This window comes from Perca fluviatilis, chromosome 3, assembly GCF_010015445.1.
Source record: "Perca fluviatilis chromosome 3, GENO_Pfluv_1.0, whole genome shotgun sequence".
Lineage (NCBI taxonomy): Eukaryota > Metazoa > Chordata > Actinopteri > Perciformes > Percidae > Perca > Perca fluviatilis.
This window is the reverse complement of record NC_053114.1, coordinates 21,454,253-21,474,933: the sequence shown is the minus strand read 5'-3', so window position 1 is coordinate 21,474,933 and position 20,681 is coordinate 21,454,253. Positions and strand designations below refer to the sequence as shown.

Below are 20,681 nucleotides of genomic sequence, written 5' to 3'. Positions count from 1 at the left end.
CGTGCATCTTTTTCTCTGTTGTTGAATCATGGTACTATCTCTAAATTCCCTTTAATTCTGGTCTCATGGAGGCAAACGTCTGGAGACAACTAGAAATTGTGGTTGTTGGTTGTGGCAGTGAAAACCACAGAGGAGAAAGCTGAGCCTCTAGGCTTTACATCCAATTCCTGTTGCATTTTCTTGTTTGAGACATCCTCCCTAATTGGTGCTCTGCCTTCTTGAAGGGCTGCATTGGTTTAGTAACATTTAGAAACATGGTTTATAATTGTGTTGTACCCAGAGCCCACCATGGTCGTTGCCGGATGTATACACCTCTCGTTATGGCTGGAATTACAAGACTATCTACAACTTTCTGTCCTCATCTTCAGGGTTCTCCCGGTTAGTTCAGAATTCACCTTTTATATAAAACAAGCCATCTTTAATATATATCTTAAATGTAGATGTTCAGTGTTGTGTTAAAATTGGCCAAAGCAACCTGATAGTATTGAATTTCAACATTGCATCTATCTGCCCTCTTGCCACAGCCGGCGTGTGGCCGTCTATCATAAGTCCTTGGTGACACAACAAACTCATATAGCAATTATTTACAAAACACTGTTTTGACCCAGGTGTGATTCCTCCTTCATTTTTGCAGGAAATGAAGAAAACATGGCACTGCACCATCATGCTCCATTGTGTCACCGTCATTCCATTAAACTAGGTTGTCAAAATGATATTTTAATTCAATTTGAGCATATAATGCACACAGTACATGGTAAAACTTATTATTTGTAGCATCACGCCCATGAATGGGAGATTACTACAATAATTGTTTGAGGGCTATTACAAAATATGTGTTTATAATACCCTTCAATTTAGTGAACAATGTTTATAAATAAGTAAATGTTTGGGTCCATATTTAAAAAGACAACACCTACAGCCTGCAAAATATATATATATATATTTTTTGTAAACTATGTTTTTTACTGTCCAACATTTACATTAACAATAAAACATAATTTTAAACATTTATAATGCTGCAACCTAAGCAGTACTAATTTAAGATTTCCTGTGGATTTTTCACTGTGTGATGATGAGCAATTTAAATCTTTTAAATGGAATTTTATTGTAACACCCGATATGACAAACATGATATGATGGGAACACATAGGAAAAGCAAGTCAATCAGCAAAGAGGATTGATGTGGGCTGAGTTATAAAGAAATTAGATAATGAAAGCAGCAAAGGGCACAAGAAACAGACCTACGATCACACCCTATTCAGGGAAAACAAAACAGAAAGAAAAATTACTCGGAAAAGGAAGATGAGTCTAAAAATAAACTGCCCTGAAATTTTTTTCAGCTCTGTAATCACTGCTCTGATAGCACCATTAAAGTGGAGGAAGAAGCTCTCTGATCCTTAGTACTTATTTACTTAAGTAGTAATACCACAATTTAAAAATACTCCATTACAAGAAAAACATCTAGATTAGCTATATAGGGGTAATATATGTACATCACTTTAATGGCAAGCTTGCAAAGGTGAAGTTAATTTGAATTACTTCTGCTGAATAGACAATTGGCATTATTTAAATCAACTCAACAATATTACAATAAATTATAATGCTATACATTAAACTACCCAACAGTAAGCTGTTCAATTCAACGTTAAAATGCTGCTTGTAACACAATAATACATTAATAATACCATGATCTATATAATGACATAACTCATCAAGGGTGCCATTCTGCATATTGGATAATGTGTATTTCTTTTGATACTTAAAGAATACCAAGCTAATAATACTTACATACTTAAGTAACATTTAGAATGCTGGACGTTGGTACTTTAAGTACATTTTGATGGGAATACTTTTTTACTTTTACTTTACACTGTGGCATCTAAATACTTCTTTCACCTAGAGCTGGGCAATATATCGATATTATATCGATATCATGATGTCTTAGATTTTGGATATCGTAATATTACATGAGTGTTGTCTTTTCCTGGTTTTAAAGGCTGCATTACAGTAAAGTGATGTCATTTTCTGAACTTACCAGACTGTTGTAACTGTTCTATTATGTGCCTTTACCCACTTAGACGTTATATCCACATCACTGATGATTATTTATCAAAAATCTCATTGTGTAAATATTTTGTGAAATCAACACTACAATATCGTTGCGGTATCGATATCAAGCTATTTGGTCATAAATATCGTGATATCTGATTTTCTCCATTTCGCCCAGCCCTACTTTCACCACTAGAAAACAGCACACAGTTTGATGATTAAAGCATACCATTGCGTCCCAGTGAGCTTCCTTTTTTTCTTCTTTTTGCCAACTTGTTTGACACACACACACACACACACACACACACACACACACACACACACACACACACACGGAGGGAAGGGAGGGATGCACCATTACAAACTCCTGCCTGCACTTTTCAGAGCTACCCCCTCCTTCCTAAAGCAGCAGAGGCTTGCTGCTGTCTTTCTCCGCAGCAGAGTGGAGACTCGAGTTCGGCCAGAGAGGGTTCAACACGAGAGAGGAGGGTCAAAGCATAAAATAACGTTACAGACCGCAATGGGGAACGAGCTGAACCGCGGAGAAAAGAGAACGGTCGCTTAATTTGCCTGTGTTATGAACGATATCCTGGAGAAACACGACAGTTCAGGGTCGCAACGGTCCGCGGCAGTGATTTCATATCAAAAACGTTAACGACCAACGGTCGGAAGTACCTGAATACCTGCAGCGTGTTCCGCTCTAACGTTAGCCTCGACTCTGTGACATTGAGACACAGAGAGGGGGGATAGGGAGACTACAAGACGGGACAGGAGAAAGTTTTTCAAGCTTGGCGCAGACACAGCGGTTAAACAATGCGGTTGACCCCGACAAAGTCTCTTTCATCGGCAGCCCTGCTAATCCTGCTGGTTGCCCGCTGGTCCGACAGCAGTAAGTAAACAATTACATGCTAGGTGGCTAGCTAGCTCGCTAAGTCTCCTTTGACATTTGTGTTGTTGGCTGCTGATGATGCATGTTATCAACGTCATTAACGGGGCTTTAACCGCAGATGTTTCGCAACCTTTCAAAAAAAAATTTTGGGAGCCAAAATACTGCTTAAATCCAGAGTTGTTTGACCTTCTGTTGTTCTTGTAGAACAGTAGCTAATTAATGTATTTTTGGGGTGTCTGTCTTTTATTTTAGTTTCGTTGTCTCCCCAAGAGGCGAACCAGTTTCTGAGCAGACACAGGAGAGCAAATACAATGTTCGAGGAGACGAAGCAAGGACACTTGGAGAGGGAGTGTGTGGAGGAAAAGTGCACCAAAGAGGAGGCAAGAGAAGTGTTTGAAAACGATCCTGAGACGGTGAGTGAATTATAATGATACCAAACCCCTACTAAAGTTGTGGTTTTCAATCCAAGGTTGCATGCAGCAACCAGAGCACAACCACACCACCACACCTCTTCTTCTTCTTCTTTTTCTTCTTTCTTCTTCTTCTTCTTCTTCTTCTTCTTCTTCTTCTTCTTCTTCTTCTTCTTCTCCATCTCCATTGAGGTACTGCAGTACTAAAAACTCAGTGAAGTCTGTTAACTAATCAAAACACGATTAGCAGTTGAAATGGACCCCAAACTGTAGTTTTAATCACCCAGGCCGGTATTTGTTAGAAAACATGAAGCTGCAAAGCTGGTTGTTTACATCATGTTCATATTGACTGGAATTGATGACTTAATGCAACAGTACAGACTAATGATTCATTGTCTGGGCCGCTAGTGTTCATGCTCCAATAAGTCCAGAGTGCTGATCGCTGTCAGTGCACATAATATTCCCATGTCGGACTTGGCATGTTTTCTTCTTCTTTTTTGTTTGTTTCTGTGACAGACATTGAGTCAGCGTGACCAAGCTTTAGTTTATGAAATACAGTAGCAGTGAAGACACTGCTATCCCTACACTCCCTTTAATACTTGAATGCACACATTAACACACATAGTCACTTGTGTGTCTTCTTTTTTTAGCTTAAAAATATTCAATTTTCTAAAAATTGGCCTTGTCTACATTCATCTCTGTTCTCACCATCTGTATCACTGTATGTCTACACATGCCTATTCTTTAATACAAAATGCATAGGAATTGTGCAAACTCCTCTCATTCTGATTGTTCTCTGGGAGCTTATTCACTGGTTTCTCTTGAACATTGGGTGAGAAATGTGTTTCATTCAACACAGTAACAATGCACATTGCCTCACTGATCTGCACGCTCCCATCCTCCTTTTCTATTCAGTGTTTAATACCAACAAACAAAATCCATCGCACATGTGTGTATTCAGGAATACAGTATATACTGCAGCTTAATTTCCATTGTTCATTCATGAATGCACAAATTAGCCTTTCCATCCATGTAAATATGCAAGCCTATGGAATATGTACGACAGTACAGTATATGTGCTGAATATGCCAACAAGCCCCAGAGATATAAATGACGTAACGTGTCAGAAAATGTGGAACATGGGCATCAAACTTTTAAGTCTTCAAACAAGCAACAGTAAGTGGTGTGTTGCGCATGTGAATGTTACTCAGTACGCTAAGTTATAGTGTGGGCCATTTACAGAACAGACTCTTGCCCAAACCCCTTTAAAGGTCCCATGACATGGTGCTCTTTAGATGCCTGTGTATATAGACCTTAGTGGTCCCCTAATACTGTATCTGAAGTCTCTTTCCCGAAATTCAGACTTGGTGCAGAATTACAGCCACTAGAGCCAGTCCCACAATGAGCTTTCCTTAGGATGTGCCATTTCTGTGTCTGTAAGCTATTGAGGAGGAGAGAGGGGGAGGAGGCGGGCAAGGCGGAGGTTGGGGGTGTGGCCTTGACCAACTGCCACTTTGCTCGTTTGAAAGCCATGATGTCCCTCTCTCATGGTTGGGCCAAATTCTCTGGGTGGGCAAAGCAGAGAAAGGGGAGGTAACCTTGCTCCTTATGACTCATCTGAGCTTTCATTTTCTCAAAGGCAGAGCAGGATACCCAGGACTATTGCCATTTCTAGCCACTGGGGGACCGTAGGCAGGCTGGGGGAATGCATATTAATGTTAAAAGAAACTCATAAAGTGAAATTTTCATGACATAGGACCTTAAAAAGCGATTCAATTTGCTAGAATCTATTTATTTAATTTGTTTTACCAATGATTCACCTAAATATTTTCTGTTTAAATGGTACCGCTGACAACGAGTAAATCATATCCGTTTCCAGCAAAACAGACCGAAAGCAGAAAATGCAGAATATACATGAAAGAATCAAATCGGGTCAAAAGCATATGGTCCCAGCCCTTCTGGAGATGCTGTGCTCTTTAATGATCGCTCTTACTCTCGAAGTTTTGATGTTGTGAATTGAAGTGGCGAGGGAGTGAATGAGGCAATCGATGACTCAGAGATTACTCTTAAAGGAACACAGCGACTTATTGGGACTTTAGCTTATTCACCGTATCCCCCAGAGTTAGATAAGTCCATACATACCCTTCTCATCTCCGTGCATGTTGTAACTCTGTCAGAGGCACCCACCACTAGCCTCGCTTAGCACAGATCCTGGAGATAACTGGCTCCAACTAGCTTACTGCTCCCAATAAGTGACAAGATAACGCCAACATTTTCCTATTTACATTTTGTGATTTGTATAATCACAGCGTGTAAAAATAACAACGTCACATGAGACACAGCCATCTTTTAACTGTATACATACTGGGAACTACTGCTCCTTCTGCTACTTGGGCGGAGTGATTTGCTTGCAGCACCTGAGAAGCCCCGTGGTGAGAAACAGAGAGTAGCAGTGCTTCGCCTTCTGAGAATATAGTTCTCGGTATGTATACGGTTAGAAGACGGCTGTGTCTCATGTCACGTTGTTAATTGTACACGCTGTGAATATACAAATCACAACATGTAAATAGGAACATGTTGGCGTTATTTTGTCACTTATTGGGAGCAGTAGGCTAGTTGGAGCCGGTTACCTCCAGGATCTGTGCTAAGGTAGGCTAGCGGTGGGTGTGTCGGACAGAGTTACAACACACACAGAGATGAGAAGGGTATGAATGGACTTATCTAACTCTGGGGGATACGGTGAATAAGCTAAAGTCCCAATAAGTTGGCGTGTTCCTTTAAAATTAGTCATATGGCCTGATATGGAAGCTGAGGGAGGGAGGATTAAAGTGAAGTTGAGCTGGGTTCAGAGGAAAAGGTGAGGTCAGGTGATTCAGTTTGAATCAGCTGAACGCACGTTGCCGTCAGAATAGAGTTTGTGTGTGTGCCTGTATTTTTCTACCATGTCGTGCCACAAAGCTGCAGTCTTATTCATAACTGCATTATTCATTCTGAAAGTGCCCATCTCTGACTCTGCATTTTCTTCTGCTGCAGTTTTCTGCCTCTGCAGAGAGAGGGTGTTCCTGGATACTCATGATTATCTTTGGCTATGCACGTGATCACGCCAAGTTTCTGGTCTCTCACTTGTTAGATGACCAAAAGGTGTCACAACTGACTGTTATGTTACGATTAGTAATAGTCCAATTCATCTTAAACTAATTTGACTGAGCTTTGCAAATCATTTGTTGCAGTAAATCAAGGGTATAATCAGGCTTCACTTTGTGTAATATGTCCCTACCTTTAGTTGATTTTTGTCTAATAACTGATTCTTACAAGAGACTTTTTTTCACCTCAGCCTGCTGCATCTGGCTCATAAGTCTCTGTGCATCCAGAGCTGTCTTTCCATTGTTTAGATCATCCCCAAATTCTGACCTATATGTGCAGGAGTAACGCACTTCTCATCGGGATCCCTAACAACAGCCTGCAGAGACTGCAGTGTGTTGAGAATAGTGCTGCTCTGATGAGAGTGTGAAAATACGTCCACATCACACCCATCCTCCATTCACTTCACTGGCTTCCCGTTTCCGCCAGGATTGAATATAACGTCTCCCTTCTTACCCACCAGTGCATCTATGGAATGCCCCCCCTCGGATTTGGAATGCCCTCCCCGACCATCTGAGGGCACCTCAAACTACTGAGACTTTTAAAAAAGGACTAAAAACATTTCTTTTTAGCAGAACTTATGAGTTTTAATTAACCCTGCAAGTCGTTGCACTGTCTATTTGTATTTTATATTGATGTTCTTTTCATGCTTTTCTGATCTTAACTATAACACTTTGAGATTTGCTCCAAATGTAAAGTGCGTTACAAATAAACCGATGATTATTATTATTATTATTATTATTATTATGAGTACTGCAGACAGGAGGCAGGAGGGATGCTACTGCTATCAGGAATGCAGAGCATTCTCAGGATGCCTTTGGCAAAGGGCCGCACCCATTAGACACACACACACAGATATTACAGAGTAATCATATTGTAATCTCTCTCCCAACATTAAACACACACACACACACACAAATGTAAAAACGAAAGATTGTTTATGAACTTCTTTTCACTCCCATGAGTACAGACACAGAGTTCAGGCATGAAACAAAATTAAATTCCAGATTATGTCAAGTTTTAACAGAACCCCTACTACTAATCGTAAGCATGTATTTATATTATCTTGTTCTCTTTAGATTTTTTGTTTATAAGCTTATGTAACTTTATCCCCCTCTCTTTCCATCTATTTAGGACTACTTCTATCCCAAGTATTTGGGTAAGTTATCATTCTGACTAAAACTCTCCATTTCTACTAACAGCCAGCTTGACTGATTACATGTTTGTAATATCTTCGTTTTCATTTTTGTTTCCGTCTAGCTTGTGTGGAGAAGTTTGGAGATGCTGAAATAAAGAAACAGGATCTGATTACATGTGTTCACAGTAAGTTTTATGCCCTCCTATCTGTCTACCTACCTCGTTTTAGAGCTTGATGGCAGAACTGTGGACAGGTTCACAGACATCTTTTCACTGTGTAAGTAACATCTTTTCACTGTGTAAGTATTATCACATCCAGAGCGAGGCACCTAGTTGTAGTGTGGGGTTGGGCTGCACTGCAGTAACACTGCTCTGCATCACACTGAGCCACTCACACTCAGTAGAAAAGGACAGATGATGAAAAGGTGCTGAATTTCTTTAGCAACTCCGGTTTTTGTAGCGTGACACACCTGACCATTCTGCGACTTTGAAGTAGCCTGAGTGGGCTATATGTGCGTGAGCTCAGGTATGAGTAACATTGCAGCACTTTGCTACAGTGATGCTGCAGATTGGTGAATGAGTGACACACCCCTTTAGTCGTCACACACTCACTCACTTTCTCTGGGTGACTGCACTAGCGTCTTCGTGAGCTGTCTCAGCGAAGGAGGAGTGACGTGAAATAGAGAGTCTGACGTGAGTGGAGCACAGGTTCTGCTGCATCAGGATACAAGAGACCAACCCAGCTTTACTGCTATTGGCTGAGGAACCTCGTGGGGGTTTCCATGACTCAGCTGCAGCATCATGACACAGCAGCTCACCACTTCTCTCTCTGTCTCTTTTTCGCTGCAAATCTCCCAATGCCCAACAGTGTCCTGCCTGAGTGCAGACTAGTGATGGGCGCTAACCCAGTATGAAAGCAGATCATGACATTCCACTAATTCCATTTATGGAATTCTTTAGACATTTTACAAACATGGCATGTTATGGAAAGATACAGTTTGGGTTTTATATTTGCACATACCAAAAGCACAGCAGTGTTTATTCTCCCACTCCTCCCTGTTTCCCGTAGTCTGCAGTTTGCTGACTCAAATGTTTTGTTAATTGCTCTGCAGAAAATCATAAATCATTATTAAATACACATCTTCCCATTCTCTAGCATATACTGTCAGTGACATAAATTGTTGCTGCTCTATAAACTTTGAGGGACTAAATCGTCATTGTGGGAGCCCACTGTGTGCTTTATTGAATTAAATTAATTGTTGTTAAGGAACCTATTAACATTTTAAGCAGATGAAACAAGTGAGGCTTCTGGAGTTACCCTTGCTTGCTCATAGACCCCAGCATATTAATAACCAGGAGCTTTGGGTAATTTTGTCAGATTCATGTAAAGACTGCCTTTAGGAGGCACATAAAGAGGCATATAAAGAAGCATGTACGAATATTCATACAGATATTTTCATGTTTCTTTATTGACACTGTGATTGTCATTGCTGATAGCTTTTTTTGTTGTTGCTATTTTTACCTGTGTTAATCCTCCACCGAAAGGAGATGAGCACAAGTTACCTTGGCTCAAATGAAGAACAAAACAATATTATGAAATTGACTTTGTTAAAACATGTCACGCTTCTCTGTAATCGTCCGATAATGTGGCATCAACTTAAAGGGCTTTTGGATTGCCCCTATAAAATAAGCTGACTAATATGTTTTGTATTTTAGAAAACTTTTAACCTGGTAATGCATCTCAGATGCATTTTTAGTATTGCAGTAGCTCCAGAATGTGCATTTGCCAAAGCTCTAAAAGATTGTGTAACATGTTAAAGTGCTCATATTGTGCTTTTTGGCTTTTCCCCTTTCCTTGATGAACGTGCGTCACTTTGTAACACATGTTATAATGCTCGCCTAGCTGCTAGCTCGCCCTCATACTATGTAACTGACTAGCTAGCAGTACTTACTGCACGACTCCCAACTAAGATGGTACAGAAGTAAGATGCCTCACTCTGTAGCTAAAACAGAGAGCTCAATGCACAGGCTGAAAAGAGGAGCTGTAGCAATGTGCAAGTACAACAAAAATATGGTGTTTTCTGAAAATTAAACCACATAAAGCTATTCTGGTACAACCTCTAAATGCAATTATGAACCTGGAAAATATGAGCACTTTAATAATAAACTTAAATCACTTAAAACACTGGATGTTTCACTAATGAAATTAAGGTTTTTATATGTACAGTATTGTACATTATTCGGTGAAGAAGTTGTGCCTTTGTGTTTTACATTGGAGCTTATCTCTCTCGTGTTCCCTTCATTTTCTCCACATACTGCCCTTTTCTTTGGCTGAACTCCAGCTAACATGCCCAGACTTGTCGAGCAGTCAAACTCCACTGTTGGGAAAAGGAAAGCGCATGGGGAGAGAAAAAGTTTTTATACATGTGCTCACTTACACAAGCTTGTAGTGAAAGAGTGGGTCGAATGAAAATATGTAATAGAAAAAAAGGCCAAACAGAAAAGTTAAATCTCCAGTTGATCTTGTTTTTGTTTTTTTGTGAGCTAGAGGACAGGTTAGGGCATCTCCGGCAGGAGGGCTTAGCCAGCATACGGCTATTTATATTGAACTCCTGATATGCAGAGTATAAGGCATGCCCTTCCTCTGTCTGGTATCAATACACAGTTACACTCACTGTATGCGTTCAGTTTGCACGGACTCGATTCTAAAGAAATAACAACACCTCCTTCCTCTGTGTCTGTCTGTTTTTGTTTTTTCTCTCACTTGAAGATATTCCAGACCAGTGCTCTCCTTCTCCCTGTATTGCCAGAGGTACGGTGCGCTGTGAGGACAAAAAGGGCGACTTCCTCTGTCACTGTTTCACAGGCTGGCAAGGAGCTACATGTGACAAAGGTACTGTCATCATCGCTTTGGAAATTGAGAGAGGATATACTGTGTAGCTCAGCAGAGGTTGCATTTCTGCACATCACTCTGTCATATCCAGCGTCTCTGGATAGATGACATAGTCTCTGTGACCTTGCTTCTGACAGCCAACTCCTGTCCTGTATACTGATAGAAAGATCTGGCTTCCCATCACTTTCATTAATCATATAATTGTTAAATATTTTCATTGTTTCTCATCATATTGATGTGAATGTTGTTGTTTTATTTTGACCTTCCAAAACTACTTCTAGTGTTTCTGTTTCACTGTTATCTTACTATTGCAACTGTTGTTGTTCTATAATATCTGCAGCTGCTGCTGTTATTAATAATGTGCGAATGTTGTGTCCGGTCAATATGAACTGCATGTACGGACAGGAATCTGTTTGTCTCAGTTAGAGGTTAAAGCTAGTTACTGTGTATATATGTAAAGGGAGGCTTGGATTGAAAAGTTAGAGCAAGGATGCCACTTTTACAAGGGAAATGTCCCAAATATTTAGTGTGTATGCAGAAACTGGAAAACACACACAATTTGTATACACACACACACACACACTCTGTGAGGGAGAGGGAAAAATTGTGATTTATGGCACAGACACCATTCCACACATTTCCACTCTGACTCATCCTGCCACCTTACTGAGAGAGGAAACCCAAACAGATTCAGTTTGACTCGGTCTGAGCCTTTTCCACTTGACGACTGCGCTCCTCCTAAACACTCAGCTCCCACAATGACATAGTGTGTCAGTTATTTGTGTTTAACAAAGTAAGTACAAATTTACATGGCCTTTTAAGTGAACTTTTCAAATTATCAAACTTCACGCTGTGTACTCCTTTTCAGAATTAAATCGTTAAATTGCGTTAAATGTGTCCTAATCCTGAATTACTATAGGACATCTTAGCACAAGCTAAACAGCCTAATGCTTTTCACAGCCCATGATGAGGTTTTTCCTGTGTTCATGTTGACCGTACCACCATCCTATGTGCAGATGTCAACGAGTGCAGCAAGAGAAATGGAGGGTGTGACCACGAGTGCAACAACACTATGGGCAGTTACCGCTGCTCCTGTCACCAAGGCTACATGTTGGTAGGACGCCACATGTGTTACGGTAAGCACACCATCTAACAACTGGAATCATTGTCAATACTGTAGTTGCACATAACTCTTTGTTTGACTCCACTTCAAACTATAAAACGGATATTATTTCTGCAGTTATATTTGCATAAATATTTGCAAACATTTTAAATGTGAGAGTTTTTGTGGTCAAGGTCCCTAAAGCAAGCCAAAGAATAAATTGTTTAGTTAATAAGTAAGGCAAATACACATCAACCTCACAGACCCTTTGCCGGGTCCAACATTACAAACTTATGTTGTGCAAACTATCATTGTTTAAAGCGCCCATATTATGCTCATTTTCAGGTTCATAACTGTATTTTAAGGTTGTACCAGAATAGGTTTACATGGTTTAATTTTCAAAAAACACCATATTTTTGTTGTACTGCACAGCTCTCTCTCACTGCTGCAGATCCTCTTTTCACCTGGTTTCTGTTTTAGCTACAGAGTGAGACCTCTTTTCATCTTCTTCTGTACTATCTTTGATTGCACTTGCACATGCGCAGTAGCTCAGATGTAGATCATGTCAGCTAGCTAACTCTAGAGACAGTAAAAGAAAGCCTGTTTCTCCAACTTTGGTCAGTTACAAGGCAGGATTAGCTGGGAGACTTCTAAATGAGGGCGCACATGTAAGTAGTTCTTTTGTAGATTATGGTGAACTTGTGTGTGTTGTAGCAGTGCTTTGCTATTGAGAACAACGTAGCATGTTAGCGTTAGCCGGCTAACGCTAGCATTAGCAGGCTAACGCTACGAGCTAACGGTTGTGGTTAGCCAGCTCATTTCGGACTGTGACGTCACAGTCCGAGGCCGATTTTGAACAGCTCACTAGGAGACTGAAAGCAGGACACATTCAGAAACTGTATCTCACTCAAAACAGCATGGATGGATTTTTTTCAAAGTTTGTATGTGTGTGGAAGCACCAGAGACACAAAAGAACACCCCAAATCCCAGAAAAGGTGTTTTTTTTCATAATATGGGCACTTTAAACCCACAGAAGTCATGATGAAGACATGTTGAAATGTAATGGTACAGCCTCCAAAAATGGTAACTTTGATGTAGGGCTGGGCAATATATCAATTATATCGATATCGTGATACAAAGCTAGATATCATCTTAGATTTTGGATATTGTAATATTGTGATATGACATAAGTGTTGTCTTTTCCTGGTTTTAAAGGCTGCATTACAGTAAAGTGATGTACTTTTCTGAACTTACCATATCGCCCAGCCCTACTTTGATGTACATTTTTCTTTACGTGCAAGTCTGACGTAGTTTCAGTGAGTGCTGGAACAAGCTGTATACTCTGTATGTACAGTACGATGTGAACAAACAGTTTAAATCAATCTAATGAACTCATTTTAAATTTAATATTGAGGTCATTTTGAATCAAGTGGTTAACCAATGAGGACCAGAATCTACTAGCATCTGTCTTGTGGCTTATTTTAATTTCCCACTCCTCACAATGAATCCAGTTTAGGTGTCTGGTGTCTTTTCCTGACCCATTTTATTCCTGAAACTAATGAGCAAAGGTACAAATAACCTCATCAGATCATGTCCTTTTCAGCTGAGGAGTTGACTTCATAGTCTTCCTGGCTCTGTTGAATTTCCACCAGACTTTGACCTGTCCAGCTGACCACATTTTGTGTCTTTCAGATGTGGATGAATGTGAGGATCCAGGTGTGTGTGGAACAGCACGGTGTGAGAATAAGGAGGGCAGCTACGATTGCTTGTGTGATGTCGGCTATGTCTACGACAATGAAACCAAGAGCTGCGTTGGTACGTGTGTACACACACGCACACGCACGCACAGACGCAAAGACACACAAACACATAGTTTCATGAGAGCAGCTTCAGCCTCAGCAGGACTTGATGCAGCTGTGGGGTCAGGAACGGAATGCAACGACATTTGGAGAAAAAATTTGTATAAGTAGGTAACAGGTCACTGTCTCCATGCTGTTAGAAAAAGTTCATTTTTTAGGAGGAAAATACACAGACTGACCCTGTGATTCACCTTTGCTTAGTACATGTTATTGAAAGAGTGTCTTTTTGATTGTAAATATGCTGTAGTCAGAATTTATAAACACAGAAGACATGCCAAATGTTTCCAGATTAGATAAGTGTTTGCCACTTTTCAGTCATCTTAAACACATCAAATCATGCTTTAAACATGCAATTATTTAAAAACACCATGACAGCCATCCAAACAATCGCAGCAGCATCACTAAGCCTACCTAATCTTCAAGTAGACTTGGACCTTAATAAACAAGTTTAGTTATTAATAAACAAGTTTAATCTCATGTTTTCCCCTAAATATGTAGCAAGAGGCATTAGCTAACTGCTCCACATACATGTCTATACTCAAGGAATGGAAGGATGTCCAAGGCTAAAAAATATGCTATACTTATGCTCTTATTTAATAAGATAACACAATATGTTAAATAACCACAACATCAGGTCTCTTGGTCAAAACATAAAAAAAAAAAGAATTTACAGACTTTAATCACTTTGCCCCTGTTTTGCTCGGCAGTGGAAACCAGACTTTTCATAACCTCAGTGTCCCTCCTCTGAGAATTAACATTTATTATGGCCAACCTTCTCATGGCCATGTAAGGTTGTATATGGAGCAGTATATGGAGCAGGGAGATACCACCCAGTCACCGTCAAAGACCCCTTGTCTCAAAGTGTTGTTTGCGTTCCCTGATATGTTGACAGAAAAGTCATCTGATGTTTTTTTTTTAATTATAACTAATGTTTTTTTTTTAGATCCTTGAAAGTTTTGACAAATTCCTCCCCAGATGGGACTCTGATAACTTCATGAGCTCTCTGATTCTCTGTAACCCTTTATACCTCACTCACTCATGGCTTTCATTTCTCCTCCTTTTACTTTTTCAACGTGCTCTGTCGCTCGTCAGATGTGGATGAGTGTGAGGCGGGTGTGTGTGCAGAGGAGTGTCTGAACACTCCAGGGAGTTTCCGTTGCTTCTGCGATGGTCGTCAGGGCATGAAGCTGGGCCAGGACCTCAGGAGCTGTAAGGTGAAATACGATGAACTGTGCCAAATATTAAACCAGCAATTGTCATAGCTCAGCTCTCACCTTTTGTTGGTAAACGTGAACTATAAACTGTGTTCTTGATCTGTTAAATCATTTTTAATTAGTCAAGATACACAAATGGTTCTCAGGAAGGAGCAGCGTGCCTTATCTCCAGTTTTATGTTTTCACAGCCTATAACTCCCTGTATGTCGCCGTCTCTGAAGAGGAACTCTCGTTCGCTCTACCTGGGCCGCATGTTCAGCGGCGTGCCAGTGGTGAGGCTGCGTTTCCGCCGGAGGATTCAAACTGGGTGAAAAAATTGTTTTGATGCTCAACACTCTCAACAGTAGTCTCCTAACGAAAAGATGACACCTCTCTACATGTATACCTTAGTTACAGTAATTATAAAGATAGGTCACATTATTAAATAGAGTAATCACAACTCTTCCAGTTTGGTTCTGGTAAGACTGTTTTAGTTTAATTTATAGATGAGAAGACTTAAAGGGAGTGTTCAGTATTACTCCGGCAACAAACCATCTCAACGCTGCCTAAAGAACTGCAACTCAGAACATGTTGCCTAACTTTCTTCAGTTTGTCGATTTGTAAGCATTAGAAGATACAATAATTCACTTTTTTACAAGCAATGAAATTCCTGTTTTTGTTTTAAATGGGGATGTTTGTATTAAAAGTATACAGCGGACCGAACAGTCCCCTGGTTTCATGTCAGAAACCGAAACGTTATTTTTTTTTACCATACATAGTCACTCTGTGAAGTTGTATCAGCTAATAAAAAAAAAGACTTGTGTTATCTGGGAAAGTGCCAAGTGGATAGCAGATAAAATATTTCACTCAAAGGAATTGTTTTTCTCCCTGCCCCTTTTTTCCTTTACTTCAAGTTCATTCTCAGTTATTTTTGTCATACTTACTCAAATGTCACTGCTCCCGACCTCCCAGGTTTTCTGCCGAGTTTGACTTCCGCACCTACGACCACGAGGGGGTGATCTTCTTTGCTGGAGGTCACCTCAACAGCTCCTGGATCGTGCTGGCAATGCACCATGGGAAGCTGGAGCTGCAGCTGAAGTACGGCACAGTCAGCAGGGTCACTAGCAGCGGACCCATCGTCAGTGACGGCCAGTGGAGAAAGGTTGGCCAGTACTCCACGGCTGTCTACATAAGCCTCGTCCGCTGATTTTAAAACTTCTTTAAATGTCCCGTTTTCGTTTCAGATCTCGGTGGAGGAGCAGGGGCGGAGTCTAGTGATTAAGATTGACAGGGAGGCCGTCATGAAGATTGCGGTAAACGGTGATCTGTTTACGCTACAGAAGGGCATGCACGAACTCAACCTCACCGTGGGAGGAGTCCCTTTCAGAGAGGACGGCCTCATCAATCAGGTGTTTATTTGTATGTGCTCGTACATTTTCTTGAATATGTACCAAAGAGCGATGTTCTTTACATATTTCTCAACTGGTGTGATTATCACGTAGGTGAACCCGCGTCTGGACGGCTGTATGAAGGAGTGGAGGTGGTTAACGGGCGAAGATACGTCCATACAAGAAACTATTCGGTCCAATGACAACATGCAGTGTTTCAGCGCCGAGGATCCTGGAGCGTATTACCCCGGCACAGGCTTCGCTCTCTTCAACATCAGCTACGGTGCAGTGTGTGCATGTGTGAGAGTGTTATGCATAGCGTGACTGCGGATTGCATATCTGAGCTTAATGGCTTCTTCCTGAAGTAGTTAGTCAGTGTTTATTTGTTTGGGTGAATGTTAGCTGGCTCCCTTCTCTTTTGTCAACAGTTTGCCTTTGCCTAAAGAACTTTGTTTGTCGACAAAGCTCATGACCTGCTGTTCTCTCACTTCCTGTTATCGTCACTTTAGAATCACAGAACCTGAGCGTACAGTTGACCCTGCGTCCAACTTCTGCGATCGGACTGCTGTTTGCACTCGTTCACCAGGACAGAGTCCCTCTCTCCATCGCTCTGGCAGACTATCATCCCGGCACTGATGAATGGCGGGATGTGAGTACTTAAAAGCTCAACCTGTGTTTGTAAAATTAGTTTGTTACGGTGTTCGATCTCAAAACTGACCTCTTCACTGGCGTTTTCAGTTTGTTCTGGTATCTGTCGGTGATGTCATCACTGCCATCTCTCCCGCCCCCCTGTGTGACGGTGAGAGTCATGAAATCCAGGTGACCATCTCAGGCAACCAAACCCTGCTGCTGGTCGACGGCCAGTCTGGGCGTAGTGAAGACACAGAAATCCCCTTTGACGTCCTGTCACAGTCCAGCACCTTTATTGGAGGCCTCCCTGGTGAGGACACGCTCATTTCTATACACATTTAGGATTCAGGATGTTATTCATGCAGTATGTAGGGTTTATTTGCAGAATATACAGAAAAAGTGTTAGTGGAGATGCTACGTATTAAAAACAGTAGACAAATATTTTATACTCAGGTGGAAATTAAAGGTCCAGTGTGTAACGTGTTTAGTTGTTCATTATCAAACATCTGTGTTGCCCGTTCACAAACTTGTCCTTTTTCATGAATATTTTCCTTCCACCATCAATTCCAAGTATTCCTTTTGGCTTGAAATTTTACATTTGCATTCGCATGAACTCATGGATGTTATAAGAGAACTGGGGTAGACGCTCCATATTCATGCGCCATCTTGAAATACTTTAGCCGGTAAGGGACATACAGGACATACTGCTCCGCCTTTCGCGTTTTCGCTGTCACGCGATAAACTCACCAGTGCTGCTAATGCTGCTAATGGGTATCGTAGCTTCCCGTCCCCGGCACGTTTGAAGAAGGAAACATGGAGGACAACACGTATTCAAAATCCAAAATTTCAGGAACAGAAGTCTTCTTCTTTTTGAAGCGTGAAGGCTACCGTAGCTGTAATACGTACTTTGAACTGCGGGGTGCGAGAGAGTTGATTGCGATATCTGATCTCAACGCTAGATGGGAGAAATATCCTACACATTGGACCTTTTTAAGGATTCATAATTGCCACATTGAAAAATCTAAATGAAAGTAATTTTCTCTTTTCAGTATGTGAGAAGTTTGTCATTTAACAAACGCACATTATTCTTGGCTATTCATGCAGTTTACTTTGGTGAAGAAAAATGTGTAGTCTAGAATGTGCAGACACAAAACAAGTATTTTGCGCATGTAGATTTTTAAATTGCAAAGCCACACAAGTCTCGTTATATCCAGTTTTCTTGAGCAGATCAATTGAATGATGTAAAGATTATGTTTTTGTTGCCAATCTCTTTCTAAACACTCCACATGTCAACAATACATTATCTTATCCAGTAAATGATGAAAAGATGCGATTCCTGCAAGATTCCTGCCATTTATAAGTGGCTCACTTTGTTTTCTTGGACTGTACGCATATAGCAAGCAAGTATGATGCATAGTTGTCAGTTCTGCAGTGACTGGCAGCTGTGTCAATAATTCAGGAGCCAACTTTCCAGAAACTTGAAAGAAAACATAATGAGGATTTATTTTTCGCCTTGATGAGAATTGTCTTGTGTACTTGATAAAAGCTTGAAGTGTTGGTTACTGTGCCTGCTGAGTCTGACTGATTCAACACGCTGACTAATACTGTTACAAACTCATGGTTAGATCTCAGCTGGGGCTCACACACAGTCCCATCTTGTTATCTGCTGGATCACATGCTGTCCTTTCTTCCCTCAGATGTTCCTCTGGTGTCCACGCTGGTGTCGGCGCCCTACAGGGGCTGTATGGAGGTCAGTGTTAACGGACAGTCTCTGGACTTGGACCAGGCCATCCACAAACACAACGACATCCGCTCACACTCCTGCCCCCTGCTGGACTCTCACCAGTGACCAGCGCACTAGTCTGCCAAAACTGATCCATGAGCAGTTCATTGAGGCAATAAGGATTATTTCCAATATATTTATAAAAGCTTTGACCAATGGAGATACGTTTTAGATTGGAATGTTTAAAAAACAAACAGCTGGACCAGGTGTCGTGGTTCAGCTGGAGCCTTAGCCCAGGATCACCCTGCCCTTTTACTGTGATGACACTGCTGCCTAGAGGCATTTGCAGGGATTTTCACAGTATTCTCAGTATAATGACTCATTAAGACAGTTGGTCAGGCAATGAGCAATGTCCCCTGTACTTGGCAAAAGATATGGGAATACATGCTGCACAACATTGCCTCAAAAACTGCCCACAGGGCCTTATTTAGATCAATATCAAATTTTTGGCCTTGGGTCAGCCTGCTACGCCTGGCATCCTGTGCTTAAATGCAGATCTGACTGGAACTTGGTAGGCAGCGTGACTCTTTTCTGCAGCAACACAGCTGCTAGAGCTGTGGTCATGTTGCTTACATCCAGTTCACCTATGGCCCGTGCCCACTACGCTTGAAATAATCAAGTGCTCATGTAGAATCTGATCAACTGAAAATATGGGGACCAGATAAATAGTCCTTCATCAGCTACCCTACTCAGAGAAAATGTGTGAATAGGTGCTCAGATCTTCATGAGTGTTTGGTGCATAATGACTTCATGGCTCGATTGGGGACTAAATCAATCTTATTTGCTCCTAAAAAGATGCATCAACATCCGTCACCACAGCAGGGGTGGCATGGTGTTAGGCACAACTTTGTGTTCTGTTGAAAACCTCGCACATTGTTGCAGGTAGCAGTGGACTGCGTGTGCGCGTGACGCCATTTTCTTGATTCCCTCTGGACTAAAAGCAGCACTCCATGTCTGCCTGCAACCTTAAAAATCAACCATGTGCCTAAAAAGAACAACCAACCCAAACTTTACAATAGCTTCCCTCGAAAACCGGGGAATCATTTCACAAAGGTGCAGTACTGTAACACACAAACAAAACTAATGCTTAATGAAATGTTGTACTCATTGCAGTTAATACACTATGCATTACCACCTGTGCATTTTAGAGTGTTACCGTCTTTTAAAGAACAGACTGACACCCTGATTCCCAATAATCTTCAATCACTAACTTTGTCACAAAGGCCCCTTCTTTCCCTTAGAATCACCCAGTCACATTTAATACCTGCCATATACCGACCTGAGGATGATAGATTAGACTCAGAAGCACAGGGAGACAGGAAGGGGCCCTCTCCTTGAAGGAGAGAGAGTGAGCACTGCATCAAACGCACCACACAAGCTACTGAGAGTAAAAAGAGTGCGCTGTAATATACTGAATATGTAAATAATGTGACTGTACAATGCTTTATAGAAGACAGAAAACAAAAACTACCTTTTGCTCACTGAGGTTTTCTGCACATTTAAGTTGATCCAAAGTCAAAATGTAATGTGAGTCTCTCGACTTCATCTGTTTCCTAAAAGGTTTTGAGCGACAAATACACAAGTATGAGAGCAAAGTATCATAAATCTTTAGGGACTCTGTTTTTTTTAATATGATTTTATAGGTGCTGAGCAAATCAAAACACAATAAAAAAAAACAAAGAATGTCAGGAGCATTGTGACTGAGAATGCCAAAAGGGCTCCAGTTTTATTTTACCTTCCTCTGTAATGTATCATTTTCTAGTTTTCTGATGAATGAATGCCAGAATATAGTGCTTGACGAGTTATTGTTTTGTTTTTTTTATCATGTGTTGTATATTGAACTTGTCTTTAGTTTTCATTTTTCACTTTAACTGCCAGTATGTGTACAATGCTGAGAGGAGTCTGCCTTTTGAGTTTTTACAGTGAAAATCCTATTTAAAAATAAAAGCAGTTGTATGAACATTATAGAGTAAAATTGTATTTTCAAAAAACATATTTGTATGCAGTGTGGTTTCTTAAACTTTCAATTTCTTGCTCCATATGTGATATGAAGCAAGGTTTACTTTATGTACTGGTATTTTCCAGTACAGCCTTCGACTGTATTGAGTTGTTGTTGTTGTTGTGGTGGTTTACATATATAGTCTTACTTTAAAGTGCTCATATTATGCTCATTTTCAGGTTCATAATTGCATTTAGAGGTTATATCA

The 20,681-nt window shown here is 40.8% G+C and overlaps 1 protein-coding gene across 1 annotated transcript; it reads left to right on the top strand.

The window, feature by feature from the left end:
- The first annotated feature begins 2,444 nt into the window (after positions 1 to 2,444).
- Positions 2,445 to 20,467, top strand: gas6 (growth arrest-specific 6). The gene is made up of 15 exons (XM_039794740.1): positions 2,445 to 2,938; positions 3,191 to 3,351; positions 7,624 to 7,648; positions 7,750 to 7,812; positions 10,397 to 10,519; positions 11,536 to 11,655; positions 13,314 to 13,436; positions 14,573 to 14,694; positions 14,883 to 15,001; positions 15,646 to 15,835; positions 15,918 to 16,082; positions 16,176 to 16,344; positions 16,571 to 16,710; positions 16,800 to 17,001; positions 18,389 to 20,467. Exons 1-15 carry the CDS (start codon positions 2,863 to 2,865, stop codon positions 18,538 to 18,540), a joined length of 1,950 nt encoding a protein of 649 aa, XP_039650674.1. The 5' UTR covers positions 2,445 to 2,862; the 3' UTR covers positions 18,541 to 20,467.
- Positions 20,468 to 20,681: the final 214 nt, after the last annotated feature.

What these genes read in the sequence shown, in the direction of transcription:
- gas6 (XM_039794740.1), top strand. Translation starts at nt 2,863, where the DNA reads ATGCGGTTGACCCCGACAAAGTCTCTTTCATCGGCAGCCCTGCTAATC. An exon ending in AGGACCTCAGGAGCTGTAAG is followed by an intron (nt 14,695 to 14,882) that starts GTGAAATACGAT and finishes ATGTTTTCACAG; the next exon opens with CCTATAACTCCCTGTATGTC. An exon ending in TCTCTTCAACATCAGCTACG is followed by an intron (nt 16,345 to 16,570) that starts GTGCAGTGTGTG and finishes TCGTCACTTTAG; the next exon opens with AATCACAGAACCTGAGCGTA.